The sequence below is a fragment of the Meleagris gallopavo genome, chromosome 1 (genome assembly GCF_905368555.1).
Source record: "Meleagris gallopavo chromosome 1, MGAL_WU_HG_1.1, whole genome shotgun sequence".
In the NCBI taxonomy this organism is placed as follows: Eukaryota; Metazoa; Chordata; class Aves; order Galliformes; family Phasianidae; genus Meleagris; species Meleagris gallopavo.
In genome coordinates this window covers 155,527,171-155,545,737 of record NC_139404.1, presented here as the reverse complement: position 1 = coordinate 155,545,737, position 18,567 = coordinate 155,527,171, and the positions used below count along the sequence as shown (strand labels likewise).

Genomic DNA, 18,567 nt, shown 5'->3' with positions numbered 1-18,567 from the left:
TTTGTGTTTTGGCCTCCTTTTTGAACATTGCACGAAGCTCCATTACAGTAGCAATAAAAATGGGGTAAAAACATGGGGTAATAACAGTGCTGTTTCCCATATGGTTAGAGTGGGAAGAAGGATAAAAATAGATGATAAATCCAAGCATTACAGAAGGTAGATCACTCTAGTGTTGATTATACACAGTAAAACAGAAAGCCTGACTGATGCAGTGAAGAAAAAAAAAAAAAAAACCAGTAACAAATGATGCATTCCACACAGTAAAGCCAGTCACTACTAGGCAATAAGAAAGTGCCATAACTGACAATCAATTCAGTGTGATAAAGATTATTGTTTTAGATTCAGGAAATGATTTTGAAAGGGACTTTTGGAAAATAGACATATCTGTCTTTCAAACTCAGATAATAGCAAGCATTGAAACAATGCCAAAGAATGAAAGAGAAAATGCCTTATTTCCAATTAGACCTAATGGTAAATGTTTCATTTCTAATATTCATTGTAATGTAGTAAGCTAGACAGCAAATAATTCCAAATTGTATTCCAATACATAAAACATTGTACTAAGTCTTAATTCTTTCCCCAAGTGTATTTTGAATTTTCTGATATTTAAATACCCATGTTCATGCTTTGTAAAATACATATTTAAAGCACGAACTGATGGACCTAATCCAAGGTAAAAGCACCTTTGTAGACACACTAGGCTAGGCTAGATGTTCTCTGATTTCTTTAAGAGCCTGAATATGAGAAGACCAGAATCTACTTCAGTGGCTTAACTTCTACTTTAAAGCCCACATATCAATCCAGTTGGGACAAGTAGAACACATAAAATTCCACATGAAGTAGCAAAAATGGAAGTGTAAAGATGAGATGCCTACATATGTGAAAGAGTGGATTGTGGATCCTAATTGCTAAAAAAAGCATACTAGACAGCCAATATGTAACTGAGAGTGGAAAAATTCACCTACTAAGAAATTCTGTGAAAAGATTATAGTAAAATTTTTAGAAAAAAGTTTTCACCTAAGAAATGCAAATTTCAGATATAAAAGAGCAATCTCTTAAGCCGTTTACAACAATATATTATAAAATATGTCAAAGGAATAAAAAGTAGGTTTTAGAAAGCAAAGATCAGGAGCTAAGAGTATATTAACCTATAAGCAGCACCATCCTTATGAATTTAACACAGATACCAATGATATTTTCTAATTTTTTTCCATTTATATTATTTAAGTGAATTTTATTGCTCACAAAAATAGTACTAAAAAAAAACCCTATAACTGATTTATTGATATCTATATAGGAATGTAAAAAGTGTGTATATATGCACATATATATGCATATATGCATACATATCCACTTTTTACATTATTACATATTGTGACTTAAAAAAATGTAAATAATACAAATTGAGATATCTACATGCACACATGTATGTCACGCTTTTAGAAATAAAAATACTGTTTTTATCAGCCACCACAGTTTCCAAACGCTTAAGAATTCTGAAATGCAACTCTTCTCCATACTTACTCTCTCATATACTACAGAAAGAGCAAACAGTATTTACACTTCTTAACTATGTCTGAGGAGTACCTGAGATCCTTTGGTTTGTTCAATCTAGAGAAAAGGAGACTGGGAGAAGACCTCATGATGGCCTACAGCTTCCTCAAAGAAGTGGAGGCGCTTACCTCTGCTGTCCGAGATCGGAGATACGAGCCATGCAAACTGCGTGGAGCTGTATCAGGGGAGGTTCATGTTAGACATTTGGAAAAAGTTCTTCAATGAGATAGTGGTTGAGCATTGGACCAGGCTGCCCAGGAAAATGGTCACAGCACCAAAGACTTATAGAATTTGAGAAGCATTTTGACAATGTACTCAGACGCATTGCTTAATTTTTGGGTAGTCCTGCATGGAGCCAGTAGCTAGAGTCAGTGATACTTGTGGGTTCCTTCAAACTTGGAACATTCTACGACTCTGCTGAAAATATCATTTAATCCAATATTTAAATTACATGGATAATAACAAAAAAAACTTTGAAGTCTTGGTTTCTTGTGTGTTTACTGTCCCCATGTTTTATAGCCGCACTTTTGCGAGCATTAGGATGAGTTATATGCTCTTTACTCACACTACGAAAATCTACCAAGATTTCATTAATTCAGAATAATTTGAATTTGCAACGTAGACTTCAGATTATCTTTTTTTTTTTCAAATTTAATTGAATATTAAACATTTAAATTGAACATTTAAATATGAATTAGTCACTCTAGACTACTGTTACACTCAGTGAAGGAAAATAGACATGTCTGGATGACAATTTCTCTTATTCTAAAATGGGTATCTAAGAAAGAGATAGAACTGTGTCACCGAATTACTGACACTTAGGGGTCTTACTGACCATTAGATATGGCAAATGGTACTATCAACTTGGCAGCAATTCAGGAAAGAAGTCAGAAGAACAGGGCAAAAGTGGACACTAGAGAAGAAACACAGGAGTGGAAATTCTGTGAGAATTCCATTAGAACTGAGGTGGAGAAAGCTCTGAAGGATACTGAAATACAGAGTAGGAAAAAGTGCCAGAAGATGAGAGGTATGAACAGTTTTTAAGCAATTAGAGGACAGCGGGACTTGATTTGTGTAAGCATCCAGGACAAAATATAAGAAAGAATGGGCTGTCCTATAGCACAGTAAATCATAAAAAGTCAGGAAAACCAAGTGAGACTCTCTGTGTGAAGAGCCCAGGATTTAAATCATACAGTCACGAAAGGTTGAGACTGTGCAAAGGAGAGCATGGCTAGGATAAGATCCAGAAGGAGAATAAATAATTAGGACAACAAGTTTAGAGAGGATGGAATTAACGGAACTAAATTTGGAAACAAGAAGAAAAGTGTAAGTGTGTGCTTGTCCTGCGGATCTCAAACAAAGCAGAAGGTTCTACAGACTGCTATCACTTCAGCTGCCATATCTCCAAATCTTTTGCACAGACCACACATAATCATTCTTGTAATTATCCTCACAGCTATGAACCTCCTTTTGTCATTAGTTATTCTACTGATTCAAGTGACACTAAATCCTAAAGTTTCAGTTCTGCATCCCAGGGAAGACAAAATAACAACAATAACAACACAATTTCTTTTCCATTTCCATTCTTTCCTAAAGCCAAACCAACAAACAAATCTATTTGGGGAAAGAAAAAACAAACAAACAAAACAAAACAAAGTCCACAACCAATTTTTGAGGTAAGCAAAGCCAAAGACTTCAAAGTTAGGAAATCCCATAAATGTACTGAGAGCTCATGAGTAATTATGTCATCAAAGTAAAGGTTTGGATAGTTTAAAACAAGTAAAGCATTCTATCATTCATTGAGCAAGGGAAGAATAAAACATGGCTTATTAAGTGAGTGCTATTCATTTTGTGAGTTGGTTAATAGGTCACATGGAAAAAGCTAACATGATCATGCAAAAACTCCATTATAAACACACAGGAGAAATCTTAGAACTGGTATTTTTCAAGATTTTTTGAGTTGATTTTAAATCTTAATTGCAAATCCACTGTATAGATTATTTTTCCTGACAGCTTTTTCTTATATAATTAAGATCAAAATAGAATCTGTGATATCTTACGCAGTCATTTTGAAATTTGACATGCAAGCTGTAAAACAATTTGATATGTAGGCTTTTGAGCGATTTCAAACAACCAGTGTCAAACAAACCAGAACTAACTGTACACTGTAAAATATATATTTTTTTTTACAAAAAAATATGGAATGTAGAGCACTTACTTCAGTATTTTATATCATGAATAATGATATAAGGTCTTCCTAAGGCCTAAGGAACTATCCATATAACCCTATTTACACATGAAAAATATCTGTACAATTAACCCAACAGGATGTGAAAATACTGTAGCTACAAATCCACAAATAGCCCCAACAGAAGAGTTCTGTATAAATATATATATTATTATCGGGAAAAAGAATTCCAGAACAGAATTTGGGTATTGAGCAGAAGAAAACAACTAGAAAGAAATGTTTGGGGATACAAGATCCCAGGAAAAAAATATGGAAAGAAAAGTAGTAACAAATATATTAATACTGAGCATAAAACCAAAACTTCCTTGTTGACCTGCTTCTCACATAACATACTACCATCGCCACACTGAAGATCTCCTGCTCTCTACATTTGAAATATCGCGGGTATGTTTCATGATGAATTCTCATTGATTTCACAAAATAAAATGTTTTTCCAACAGTTCTAATGTTTTAAAATAGCTGTAAAATATGTAGTGATATGACCAGAGGGAACGGTTTGAAACTAAAAGGCGAGATTAAGATACTGGGAGGAAACTGTTTTCTCAGATGGTGATGAGGCACTGAAACAGGTCAGAGAAGCTGTGGATGTCCCATCTCTGGAGGAATTCAAAGCTAGGCTGGATGAAGCCTTGGGTGGCCTGATCTACCCCACAGCAGTGGGGTAGAACTGGATAATCTTTAATGTCCCTTCCAATCCAAGTCATTCTATGATTTTGTGGTTCTACAATTATATCATTCTGTGACTTTACATTCGGGACAAAATACTAAGGGGAGCCGTGAGCTAGCAATTTTATACTTACTGTACCAAGAAAACGCAGATTTTAGCCTTAAGGCTTGCAGAAAGTTAAGAATGTGTGGCTGTTTACATATCTGGTAGCATCTATGATTCAGGACTGAAGTGCAGTTATATATATGTACACAACTATATATCTTTATAATAAAGTACAAAAGTTGGCATCACTTAGAAAAAGATAATTTCTACAAAAAAAGAGCAGATGTTGAGGCATAGGAAGATATGTCAAGAACACCACCAACATTTTTGCAGTATTTGATCATCTCTTTTCAGAGCATTCAAAATTGATATGGATAAACTAAAAGGTCTTGGACAGAAAAACAAAAATGAAGCCTCAGACTATAAAATATCTTAAACATTTTCATATTTCAAAATGACATTTTCATTAATAATACAATGATATCTACATATTTTGAATTTTGGAAACTTTAGCATATGACTTCAACAAGTCTAGTATCTACTGATTACTAGATGTGTTGTTTCACTAGCCATAAATGAAAAACATGAAAGAAATGGGCTATAAAATCCCAAAAGGAGTAAATCAGATATGTATCACAGAGTTCTTATGTGATATGATGATTTATTGGTGATAGGTGGATGATTGCACTGGATGATCTTGGGGGTCTTTTCCAACCTTGATGATTCTATGATTCTATGATTCTATGATTCTATGATTCTATGATTCTATGATTCTATGAGGAAGTTCATATAAATTAAGTGGTGCCATCAAAACCCTGTAAGCATCAGTCAGTATGTAAGATCTCTGAAGACACTCAGCAGTGCACAAAATATACAGTCTATACAACGGCATTGTATCTGTGGCAGTTTTTAACCTATTCTGTTCAGAAACCCTGGAGAGTGAACCTTTTATCTTACTTCTATTATCTTAATATTTTCTATCAAATCCTGTAAGTCTCAAAATTCCCTCTTTGAATTCCCTTTCAACGTAAGCCATTCTACAATTCTATGATTCTTGTTTAGAATAACTTCCAATGTTTATAGAAATTATAGCATCTGTGATCTTTTCCCTAATATCATATACTGCCATTCAACAACTATTTCACATTCATTTAAATGATACATTTACTATGAAAAGAACTCCACTGCTAACACATTTAAGAGCTTAAAGCAGAGAATGTATGCTTTAGAATATATTCTCCACTTCTGCAATTTGTTCTATGAGAAAAAAGCTGGAATTTGATGTATATGTTCAGCTATGTTAATTTAAAAAATGCAGTTATCTTTTTATCTAAACTAAGTATTTGATATATTTTACTTTCAATAAAATGGTAAGGTATGACATAAGAATCCTAGATATCTCTTTTCTATTTAGAAATAGAACTGTGTGTTTATTTTCCACAAAAAAAGTAGTAAATGACAAGGGAGCTAGCAATAAATTTACTTTAACCATCAGGAATTTGGGGAGTCAAAATTAAACCAACAAAGAGTTTCTCATCCTTGTAAGACTGCTTCCAGAAGCTCTGTCAGAGCTACATTTCCCTCTCCTAATAACTTTATCGTCTGTTTGTGCTGGGGAGTGGGAGTGAGAAGAAAAGAAAGGGTTCAACATTCAAAGACATTCCATGTGAAGCTACTAGAACCTGCCTGTGACTTGCCGGTTCTTATGTCTTTTTAGGTATCACTCAGTTCGTGACTCTTCAATTCTTTTCTCTTACACCATTTAGAGTGTTTAGACTTCCCAAAGAGGAGACCTCGCTTTTTCAGCGGCCACCTGACACCTCAATGCGCAGAAGACCACCACCTCACACTCACATTTCGATTAACTTCTCCTAAAGTTGAGTGGCCACAGTTGGCGACGCAGCAGGCCACGTTCCCTCGGGACGCCGGGGCCGCCCTCCCGCTCCTCTGCCATAAACCGTAGCGTCTGAAACGGTGAGCCCCATACCCAACTCAGCAAACTTTCCTCCGCGAGCCCCGCTCCTGTAGCTCCTCCCAGCCGCACGGCAGGGGCACGGCCTCTCGCTACCCCCGGCCCGCGCAGGGTGAGCCAACGGCTTTCCTACCTGTGCCCTCCTCCGTCACCTGTTGCAGGACACCCGCCGTCCGCGCACCCCCTCGGCGCTTCCTTCAGCTCGGGCGGCGCCAGGGGCTTCTCGAGTTCCCGGGCGACCTCCATCCTGCCGGGCGCCGCCTCCGCCTCCTCCTCTTCTTCCTCCAAGGATTCCACGTAGAAGACGGTGCGGGGCGGCGGAGGCCCCGGGTCGTGCCCCCCGCGGGGCCGGCCGCCGGCGGGCAGCAGCGTCGCGTTGGGCGGACTGGCGGTGGTGGCCGCCGAGGAGGAGGCGGAGGAGGCGGATTTCTTCCAGAAGGCGCCGTTTCCTCTCTCCTGGCTCTTCAGCAGGCGGCTCTGGCTGGGCCCCCAGTGCTCGAAGCTGCTGTCGGGCGGCAAGCAGCCCCCCCCCGCCGGGCCGCCCGCCGGCGAGGGGTGACTGAACAGTTTCCAGCGGAGGCGAAGGATGTGCTTCACGTCGAAGTCTTTCCTGCTGGAGCCGGACATGGTGCCGAGGCGGGCGGAGGACGCGGGCTGAGGCGGGACTCACGGCGGCCGGCCAGGGCCGGGCGGCGGCGGCGGCTGCTCCGGGCAGCGCTGCAGGGCGAGGGCTGGCAGCCGCCGGCTGAAGGGAGATGCGCGCACACACCAGTGCGGAGAGAGAGGGAGGATGGATGGATGGATGGAGCGATGCACAGAGCCGAGAGGAGGTAGAGACACCCAGCACAGGGAAGGGAGAGGAAGAGATGCCCAGAGCTGACGAGAATTGCACGGTGATCAGTGGAAAGGGGTGGAGAGAGAGGCAGAAATGAGAGACACCTCTCAGGGGAGACAGGCACTTGCGAGAGAAGAGCGGGTGAGAGGCTGTAAAGAAGCGGTAATTTGATGAACAGAGGGCGAGCGGAGCCTGCGACCGGAGAGGACCGGCAGCGGCAGCCACAGCAGGAGGCAGGTGGCTCTCCCTCTGTCTCCTGGAGCTCCGTACCCGGGCGTTGCTGGAGGAGGAGAAGTCACCTGTAAGCCTCTCTCCACCTCCCGCCTTCCCATCCCATTTCTCAGGGGAGTCCCATGCCTGCAGTTATCTGGGATAGCAAAGCCAGAGAGCTGGCACAGGGTTAAAGCAGGGCTCCTTTATATATGCTGTATGTAGGAGGCAGGGGGGCTAGGGAGCGGGGGAAGAGAATCTGTGAGTCTGTCAAGGTCCTCACTATGCAATTTTCTGTGTGTCTCAGTGCCTCTCGCCAAGCCGCCCCCTCCCTTCCATGTGACGCAGATGTGCTCTGGGGCCATCAGTGTGAAGAGACACAGGGAAAGGGATGCTTCAGTCATTCTCATGCAAGTAAGTCGGCAGGTCGCTAATTGTCTTTCACAGCCCCTGCTTCTCTCTCTCCACCTTGCTATTTTGGCTTGGATTACACTATATAATACTGGGAGAAAGATACATGGAAACAAATGCAGCAGTAGCAGTAAACACAAGAGCATGAATCACAGGAGTACAAACTTAATAGACTGCATGCTGACTGGATGAGGTTACAGGTTAACGATTTATTCTGCAGGCTCCATTCATTAGCATCTTGGCTCAGTGTTGCTGTAGCAGTAGAAAACATAGGCTAGACAAACAGTCTGTCAAACTGAGATAGTACTACACATCTGTTTCTTACCTTTTATATGGGCACTTAATGTAGTCTGACAGTGCTAAACCCAAGGGAAGTTCCTTCACAACAGAGAAATCTGTTTGGGAACATCTGTTCACATGGGACGGATGTCACAAAATATTCTGTGCATCTGGGACATGATTCTGGAATTAAAAGCTTCATGGTGAAATGTGGGAGAGGGATACTACACTGCAAAACTGCACAGCATATCATCACCTGCAAGCTTGTAAATTACAGTGCATGAGAAGTTGCCAGAAATAAGACAATGTACAAAACGCCTGAAATCCACCTGTACTTTAGAAATTAGTATTTTAGAAAAAAAAGATGTGTTGCTAGGAAAGTGTTGGAAAAATGTTTCTTCGAGGTACTCTCTGCTTCAGTCTGCTTCATGCACTGCTGATGCACTTGTGAGCTACCAAAAGTTTCTTGCAGTAACACATTATGAATTCAGGAATAAAAGTTGAAGAAATTCTTTCCATCAAGTTGGAATGTTCTGACTCCTCATTCATAAAGCACTACAGCTTTAAAAACCCTTCAGAGAAACAGAGAATTCAAACATTAATTAAGAGTTTTATTCTGTTTTATTTAGTTTGTCACTGCAGCTGTACTTCTATTTGCAAACCAATATTAGGCTTTCTGTTTTAGCTTTGATTAAGTTCAGTATTGAACAGAACAAGAAATTCAGGACACATAAACTCCTACTTTCTAGGGAAGAAAAATTTCTACTGTGCATTTTAAATACTGATTTATTCCACAACTGGCCTGCAAACTCCTTAGTGTCTCAGTTTTGCTTTCAGTATTCGGAGCTTAAAAAAAACTTTACAGAAAGCAGAAGAGACAGGAGCGAGAGGAGAGAGAATTGCCTATTTTCCTTACTCTGTTGTAATTCTTAGATAGGATTAACCCTTGATTAACGTATTAACACTTCAGTTAAACATTTGATGTGAGTAGTTGATAGCTTTTTGTTTGATTTCATCTTAGCTTTGTTGCATAGATTTTCTTTCTTCGGTTACTTAGATAAATGGCAATATATTGTCACATTTCTTTTTTTATAAATGTACTTCAGACGTCACTCAATTAATATATAGAGATCACCCAACAAAGTGATTCAGTCCTTTATCAACTTTCCACTACAGACTAGCAAGCAATTACGAAAAGTAAAAATTATTATAGATTGTAACTGGAAAAGGCTCACATTATTTTTGTCTAATGGTTAAAGTCTCCGCTCTTCAGTGTATTCTGTGTAGTTTTATATGCACTGTAATACTATTTAATTCCTTTACATTTCAGTATATAAGCATTTTTTGCAACTAAATGGTACATTAATTTAGTATATATACCTGATTTTTCACCAGCATCTTGCAGTTAATTTCAGGTATGAAAATGTATAAACAGTTCTCTATCAATGAAATCTAGAAAGCTCTCTTATTCAGAGCACATTCACAACTATAAATAAAGTATTTTGTCAATGTACAGTGAAGAAGAGTTAAACCAAAAAAAGCTATACTGGAGAAGTAACTGTTGTCACTACATATACTTCATGAATAAATCATTTTTCCTAGAAAAAAAGATGAAACTGTTATTCTTAGTTTTTCAGAGTTTCTTATTTTCATGTTTCCTTGCAAGTACTTTTGACATATGCAAGTGAGGTAAAGGACGTATTCTAGACTACTACATGACAAGGTAAACACAAATGTCTTTTAAATTACAGCTGAGATTTCTGTTACATAATTTGATTAATTCTATGGATTATGTAGACTTGTACCATGTGAACTTTGTCCTCCTCCCAGGAAAAATAAAAATGATTCTTTTTTGTAGGTCTAGGCACCTTGCTCACATATGCATAGCACGAACAATTACAACAAATACATTAATTTATTAGTCAGCGATGTCTTAGACTATGTATAGGGGGTTGACATGAACATGTGAACAAATACGTGAAAATAAACATTTCTTAGTTACTGATGGGGAAACGTTCTGATATCTTAAGTTTCCCTCCTTACCCATGAAGTGTAACTAAGATAATAATAAATATGGATAAACTGTCAAGTCTGTTACACACTAGAACATACTGTATTGCATTGTATTTTAAATGACGTGTTTCTGAATTCTTCACCTCTTTCAACTTCCCCAGATGAATAACCGCACAGAGCTTGAATAACTTTAGCAACTTTGCTCGAAAGTGCTCATGGCTTTTTCTTCTTTATCTATTTAGTTAGGTTAAGAAATAAAAGAGGATAGTCTTTATATCTCTGTTGTGTCAGATTTCTGAAAGTTTCTTTTTGTGTTTCTAAATGCTTTGCAAACTAATTAAATTCACAGTTACATTCTGGCAAAAAAAAAAAAAAGATTTCTGCTCATTCTTTTTAGGAAAAATGGCTTATAGATACATATTCTTTTAATGAGTCTCCTAAAAAATAAAAAACAGTTCAGAGAAAAGGACTTTGTAGTAGGTACCCAAATTGGTCAAATGTGATTAACCCCCTGTTTTCCTTTTTCCCATTGCAAACCTTGTTGATAGTGGCCTAATTCTTTGGTTGGTTTTCACATGTTTCACATTAAACCATTTACATGTTGTGCCCTGTACCCCACCAAGAATTGGTGGATCGGAACTACTGGTAAATTGTAGTTGAATTTATTGATTGTTCATGGGCCAGAGGAGGGCCACTAGGATAATCAGAGGGCTGGAACACCTCTCTTTTGAAGAAAGATTGAGGGAGCTGGGCTTGTTTAGCTTGGAGAAGAGAAGGCTCCAGGGAGACCTCATTGTGGCTTTTCAGTACTTGAAGGGAGCTTATCAACAGGAGGGGGAACAGCTCTTTGCAAGGGTGGATAGTGATAAGACAAGGGAAATTGATTTTAAACTGAGGCAGAGAGGTCTAGGTTAGATATTAGGAGGACATTTTTCACGCAGAGGGTGGTGACACACAAGAACAGGTTGCCCAAGGAGGTTGTGGATGTCCCATCACTCGATGGATTCATAAGGCCAGGCTGGATGTGGCTCTGGACAGCCTGGTCTATTTGTTGGCGACCCTGCATGTAGCAGGGGGGTTGAAACTAGATTATCATTGTGGTCCCTTTCAACCCAGGTCATTCTCTGATTCTATGATTCTATGATATGATTCTATAATTCTGTGATTTGATTACCCTGTGACTGAGGCAGCATAGGGGCAGTCTGAGAAAATGGCGTCTTAACACCGAATTGCATGCGAACCAAAAACGTGTCAATGAATTCTTCCATACAGAAAATACTGCATCCACTGACATTCATCGATGCTTGCTGAATGTTTATGGAGACCAAACAGTGGATGTTGGCACTATGAGGCCGTGCGTGGTGTGCTTCTGCAGCAGTGACAGCAACACTGGGTCACCTCTGCTGGTGCAGACTTTTATTAGTGTGACATGCAGCCTGCTGCTCATGTCTGGTAAAAATGCATAACTAATGGCTGTGACTGTGTTGAAAAACTCTGTTTTGTAGCTGAGAATTTGCTCTTTCAAATGGTGTTATTGTATCTATTGTAGTTTCCATGAAAATAACAGAGGCACTACTTATGGAGTAGCATGCATAGTAAGAGAAAGCATGATTAATAAGAGAAAGGATATACTTGTCAGCAAACTAAAAGCATTAAGGGTAATTCTATAATTTAATTTTAACTTGATATGTAGTTATAATCCAGAAGACAGTAAATTTTGCTGAACAAAAAGTAGAAAGAGGAGGTCACTGTACTTAGATAACAGAATGAGCAGTTTTAAAACAGTTCTCACTTGAATGTGAGAATTGTCACGCGGATAAATGGGCATGTACTTCAGCTATAAAGATGCTGATTTTGTAGGTGTTTAATCATGCATTCAGAAGCAAGAATCTGAGAGTGTAAAAAGGTGCTATGAAGACATACCTACAGGAATACTCAAGCTAAAGAAGTTAATGGGACTGGACATCCACTGAGAGGTCCAAACTTACTGAATAAAATGGCAGCATCACGCATGATAAAAATGTAATTTATTAGACTTATTTTTAAAACTTCTGTCATGTATAAAGCTTTATGAAATTTTGAATCAGTACTGATAATAAAAATGCAGAACTGGGTAAAGATGACAGTAATGAATAACTAAGCAATAGTGCATAGTGTATACCTTTGAAGTTGTTAATAGCAGGAGTTTGAAGTTGTTGATCTGATTTTCCTCTCAAAATACTGTAAATATTTCAACAGGAATGACTAAAGGAAGGCAAGACAGCCAAGCTTAGTAACTATAATTGATTTCTAATGACAAGAAAGAAAGAATAAAACTAGAAAAACAGAAAGCCAGAACTTATTTACATATAAACTCTTGTGTGTGTTTTATCTATAGTGAGTTTTCAACTGAGTTTTCAGTGTAGAGAATGAGTTTGTTTTTAGACGAGTTAAAAAGTTACGTCATGTTATTTCACAAAATTAACAAGGAGTTAGGATAGTAGAAGATAGGTGTCTGTCTGTGGTCACGTGAGCAGCTACAGTTATTTCAGAGAGTAGCAAGAATTTTCAAAGCCATATTAGATGAGGCTTCTGAGCAGTTTGATCTAGTGTCCGGCAACTCTGGCCATGGCAGGGGGGTTGGAATTAAACAATCTTTAAGGTCCCTTTCCACCCCCCTGCCATGGGAAGAGCTGCCAACGACTACGTCAGTCTGTCTATGGTCTTACGATTCTAAGCCATTCTATGATTCTAAGAATTACTTCTTTGAAGTTGTTTCTTAACTGCCCCCTTAGTAATGCTGGGTAAAAAGAATGATAGATTAATTAAGTGCTGATGTGAACAGACACATTCTATTTTTTATCTCATGAACCTAGATGAACACAGCCAGTTACCTTATACTGAGGAACAGTTGCTTCTTAAAGTTGTATGAACACACCCTAAAAAGCAGTTTTTAAAAATTTCACTTAGGAAGAGAAATGCTACATGATTTTTCAAGGACAAAAAATCACAAGTAAACTATGTCTTGAAAAATAAAATCATGGATATAATGATTGAATTCTTTTTTCTTCTTCTTTTTTTTTTTTTTTTTTTTTTTACTTTTCTCCTATTACTCTTAGTGGCTTTAAGACATTGTCTTTAAGTGAAATCAAAAATATTGAGTTTCTTCAATTCTAAAATCAGTTCCCATAGTTTCTCTGCGGTAATTACCACTTCAGTAAGGGATGCCTAATTTATGCATTCATTCCAACAATTTCCAGAATATCTATAGATTATGTTTATTTGAAAAGATTGTCAATGCCTTCTTTCCAAAATTAGGTTCAAGTGAAATTGCTATCCTAGACCTAATGCAGGTTTGGCAGAGCACGCACCTTTGTGCTTATATGCCATACTCCACCATTTGGAAGTCATTCATCTGTACCATTTTCTAATCCGCATGGAAGCTGTTACTGTCAATTATAGGTGATAGTATTTCAGTATCTTTGTAAAATTATTACACTGTCTTGATTTAAATCTTACTGTTTTGACAGTGCATCTGTGAGTTATCAACTGAAATTCTTGTGATGCAAAGAAAATAAGATGCTTTTTCTTTGCTAGATTCAGGAAAATGGCTGTATTTTTTTCTTTAACTCTGAACTCTAAGAAGTGGCTTGCTTTCATGTTCTGTTCAAAAAATGTGCAGTTCCTGCTGATCTTTTATTTAACAATGGAGGTGGCATAAGATGGCCAATACTGTTAAGGCATTATCACATGGACTGAAACGATGAAATGGTTTTGGCTGGTGCAGACTGTCATTCTAAGAAGCTAGTGCAGGAATTAGCATAGGAAACACACTCAATAGGCACTTTGGATATAGTCAGTGTTTTAGAGGATAAGAGCAGTTACCATATGGAGGTAAATTGTGCCATGCCTTTTGGCCTGAGTCCCGGAGCCTGAGCAGAGCAGAAAACAGGCATTGGGAGATTTTATTTACTGCTTTAGACATGACCTTATGATACTTACATTTCTGCTTAAAGGTTCCTTTGAAGTAAAGAAGAAAAATATGTTTTCAGGGGTTTTCACCCTTGAAAACCTTTCAGCATTTGACAGAAAATGAACAATTTCTAGAGTTCTCTTAAGAAAGAAATCTGGTAAGAATAAAAGCAGGTTTGTTAAGCTGTATCATCAGGGAAGTTATCTTTTGAGCAACTTTCCAAGTTGGTATGGCTTTCAGGGTGCTGCCATCTGAATAAGCAGCAGTCTTAATGTCAGAAGACACTGGGATGTAATGTGAATACAGCAGTCACTGAATACAAAGGAAAGAAGTTGATTGGCCGAGTTGAATAACAAACACGATTTTTTATATTTACTCACAACTGATACTAGGTATGTTATTATGTTCCTCTATGCCTATTTTATTTTTAAAGGAATGTTTCTTTTTATAAATCTGACACATACTTTTATTTCCTTCTTTATTTGATAGAAATAAATACTATCTTCGTAGATGATAATATTAAAAATCAAAGTTCTTGATCTAAGAAACATAGTGTTTTAGTTTCAAGAATCTTGTCTGATAATATTATTTGCCTTAAAATGGCTTTAAATCAGAGTAGAAGAGTAGGTATGTAGAAAGTAGAAAATATGAATATTGATAGAAGAAAATATGAGTATATTGATAGTTTCATTCTGAGGAATAAATAGATTATAGAATACAGTTGTTCAGAAAAATACTTTTGGTCACAAATATAGTAATCTTATATTGGTGTATTGAAGTTTCACTAGTTCAGAAATAAAGTGAAGAACAAAATTCTGTCCTCTGAGTGTTCCTTCTACAGCCTACAGTTAACATGAAAAATCTTGAAGTACAGAACAGCAATTAACTTCTGTTAATGTAAAAAAATACTTTTTCATTTGAAAGGTATAAGCAAAATTCTGTTATTAAGCTGTATCAAGAAAAGTCATCTAGAAATGTGTCTACATTTCATTCACACAGAATTGCTTAAGGAATAAATCATTACTCCTGAAATGTATGTTTGAAAACACATATTAAAACAAACATTATATGATGTTCATGATGTCTCCTCACTTTCTCTCCATATCATAGTCTCATTGTCCATTGGAGGTAGTTTCCTGTCTGTACTGCTTTTAGTCCTTAATGGATATATGCACTTAGAAGAGAAGCCTTTGGCTGTTCTCAGGTCATGTAAGAATTGTGTTCTCACAGAGGTCTCTTCCATTGCATGGGATGTTATTTAGTATCAGATGATGCTACCTTACACTTCACTTATTTTCTGTTTGCAGTAGATGGCATTGTAGACTGTGCAAAATTATATATTTCCAGTTTAGGAAGTTAAGTTTTTGCCGCACAAAAATAAAAATTTCTACTTGCAACTTATATTATTGTACCAAGTGCCATATTACAGTAGTAATATTAGTATAATTTCTATATAATTAGTATATTATTACAGTAGTAATATTAGTATACATTTCAGATCTGCAGATAAAGCCTCTCTCCTTGAGACATGATGGATGTTTGGGCTGCTTCTGACTTCGTGATTAAATAGAAGAGCATTTATTTATGGGAAATCTAGTAAAATTTATATATAGTGATGCTGAATGTCTGTATAGTACTTTAATTTATAAGGAACTGTCAATGACAGTGAAGTCTTTATTTGCAATGCATCTCATTGTGTTGCATCTTGGAATACCAAAATCAAATAACTTTTTCAAGCTTCAGGGATAAGTTACAATATTTCCTTTAGAAATAAGTTGTTTATTTAAGGAAATAATTATTTCTGTTGCCCTTCCTTTTGAAAAGGTAATTTTTGTTTTTGTAATTACATTTGCATGTGTTCACATTCTGTGTCCTACCAAGTTAAAAAAAAACAGATATTTGAGAACGTGGTGTTTTGTTTTGTTTTATGTACTTATTCATTCTGTCATTGAACTCCTTGGAGACATTCAAAAACTGTCCAGAAGAGGCTCTGGATAAGCCACTCTAGGTGACACTGCTTGAGTAAGAGAATTGGAACAGATGACCACCGGAAGTCCCTTCCAATAAAATCCATTCTGTGAGTCTATGATTTTCTGTGTGTGCATGTTTTTTCCCCTTTTAATTACTTTATAATTCAAACGAGGTTATTGTAATTTCTTGAACAATTACAAAACATAGTCTTCTGTACAGATTCCATTATACTTATAAGAGTTAAAATTATAATTTAGGATCACAGATTGCTTCTTTTTCCCCTTCAACAAAATTTAATTCAAAAACAATACTTGTATGGACACTATGGTTTGTTGTTGTTTGGTTGTTTATTAAATGCTTTAAAATGCATTAACAGAATCACAGAATGGCCAGGGTTGGAAGGGATCTTAAGGATCATGAATCTCCAACCCCCCTGCCACATGCAGGGCCACCACTGTCCACATTTAATATTAGACCAGGCTGCCCAGGGCCCCATCTAATCTGGCCTTGAACACCTGTAGGGATGGGGCATCCACAACCTCTCTGGGCAGCCTGTTCCAGCACCTCACAACTCTCTCTTAAAGAACTTCCCCCTGACATTCAACCTAAATCTTTCCTCCCTCAACTTGAAACCATTTCCCCTTGTCCTGCTGTTACCTGCCCTTTCAAAGAGTTGATTCCCCTCCCGTTTTTCCTGAATTACCTTCTAGTATAATTTTATATAGTTATAATTATTTTTGTATTCAGAATGGCTTTCCTACTATGATTTCTGTGATTTTACCTTATTAACTGCACTACACTTTTAACCCTTTGGCTAAAATCATTTATCATGGGATAATGCCATAGATTTCAGTGTCATGAAGCTACAATTTCTGTCATAGTGAATATGTTTAATTTCATGTTTTGATATAATTGGTTGTCACTTATAATCTATACATAAATGATACTGTAGAATTAGGAAATAGAGATGAACTTCAAACATTTTTTAATCTAATATTTTCCCCTGACATCTATAACTGTTTTTGACAAATGCTTTTTTGCTTTTAAAAAAATGCTTATAATAGAAAGTCTACAATTTCCCTAAATAATTTATTCCAATAATTACTAAAAATTACATCAGTTTACATGCAAATTAAATCAATATGTAAGATGGAGAAATGCTGCATAAGTTTGATAGTTGGATTGCAGCTATGTAAAACGAATAAGTAGGTATGAGTAACATAGGTAATGATTCAGCTTCTGCAATGGCTAGGGTAGATGCAGTTGTATATCTAGGTAGCTAGATGGCTAGTGTGTCCAACTGTCCAATAGGAGTGCAGTGTCTTTAGACATGCTTGAACTTTAGTATAAAGAAACCTACAAAACACTGGAATCTGATGATTTAAAGGTGAGGCCTTTGACTGAAGTAAACTCTGATTGATAGAATCATTTTGATCTACTTTTGAGTAACTGTCTTATTTGTGATAAAACTTGGTGTATTCAATTTGACAATCAGTCTGTCATTTCTAAATTGATGCAACAGTGATCTTTCATATTCATTTTAGCTACCAGGTTGTTACTGTCAGCTGTTTTGCATTGTTTTGGTTTTGAAAGATTTTAATTTTCATGTAGTTTCCAGTTTGAAGTGCTGTGCCAACTGAACGATGTTCCTATTTTCTATGCAATTGGACTTGATGATCTCTGAAGATTTATTCCAATTGTTCTATCCTGTCCTATCCTGTCATGCATGAGGAAGTTGAAAATGTCAAGGGAGTTACTGTGCAGACTTTGCCTATGCTATGAGTATGTGTTTTTTTCAACTGTATGGAAGTCAGTATGTAATTGATACTTATTAATGTAAAAGTGAAAAAAAAAAAAAAAAGACTAACTACATTCAGATATCTCTGTTTTAGCAGGTTTTTGACTGGCATCAAGTATATTGTAGATGTTCTGAGCGATTTAAAGAATTAAATAAATACATATAACGGCATCTTTTCACCTTCATATGTATGAAAGCTACAGTAAGTTTCATGGTATTTTTTTGAAAACTCTTATTTAGGTGACTAACTACATAGCTAGATAGTTACAACCGATGAGCTACCATGCTAAGCATCAGAACGTTTGCCATCTCTAGTGACTGATCCCTGATGAGTCTCAGTTAGCTGTGCTCATAGCAGGCAGAAAAAAGCCTCTGTGTTCTCTGGAGCAATGGTCCTTAGTGCTTCTGAATTACTGTCTTCTGATGTTCTTTTTCCTCAAGATTTCTTAGCTTTTTTTTTGTACAGAATCTCTAACCTGATGATTGTCACAATCTGAACACTTACACTTCTTTCTTGTCTCCCACTTTTATTTTTTTAACTTTGCATGGCTTTAGACATTTCACACACTTAATTTTCTCAGAGAAACTGCTGAAGTCTCTCAGTTGTGCTGC

The 18,567-nt window shown here is 37.2% G+C and overlaps 1 protein-coding gene across 4 annotated transcripts in view; it reads right to left on the bottom strand.

Annotated features, from left to right (window-relative positions):
* KLHL1 (kelch like family member 1) overlaps nt 1-7,314 on the bottom strand; it is a 275,645-nt gene extending 268,331 nt beyond the window's left edge. For 2 of the 4 annotated variants that reach the window (XR_014880961.1, XM_085215757.1), the window contains exon 1: nt 6,620-7,303. Coding sequence is in view for 3 of the 4 variants with exons in the window: in XM_085215757.1 (XP_085071883.1) it covers nt 6,620-7,113 (494 nt within the window). In the remaining variant the exon portion in view is untranslated. Of the gene's footprint in view, nt 1-6,619 lie in introns of all 4 variants that reach the window. The other 2 variants (XM_085215759.1, XM_085215758.1) reach the window with 2 other exon arrangements.
* Nucleotides 7,315-18,567: the final 11,253 nt, after the last annotated feature.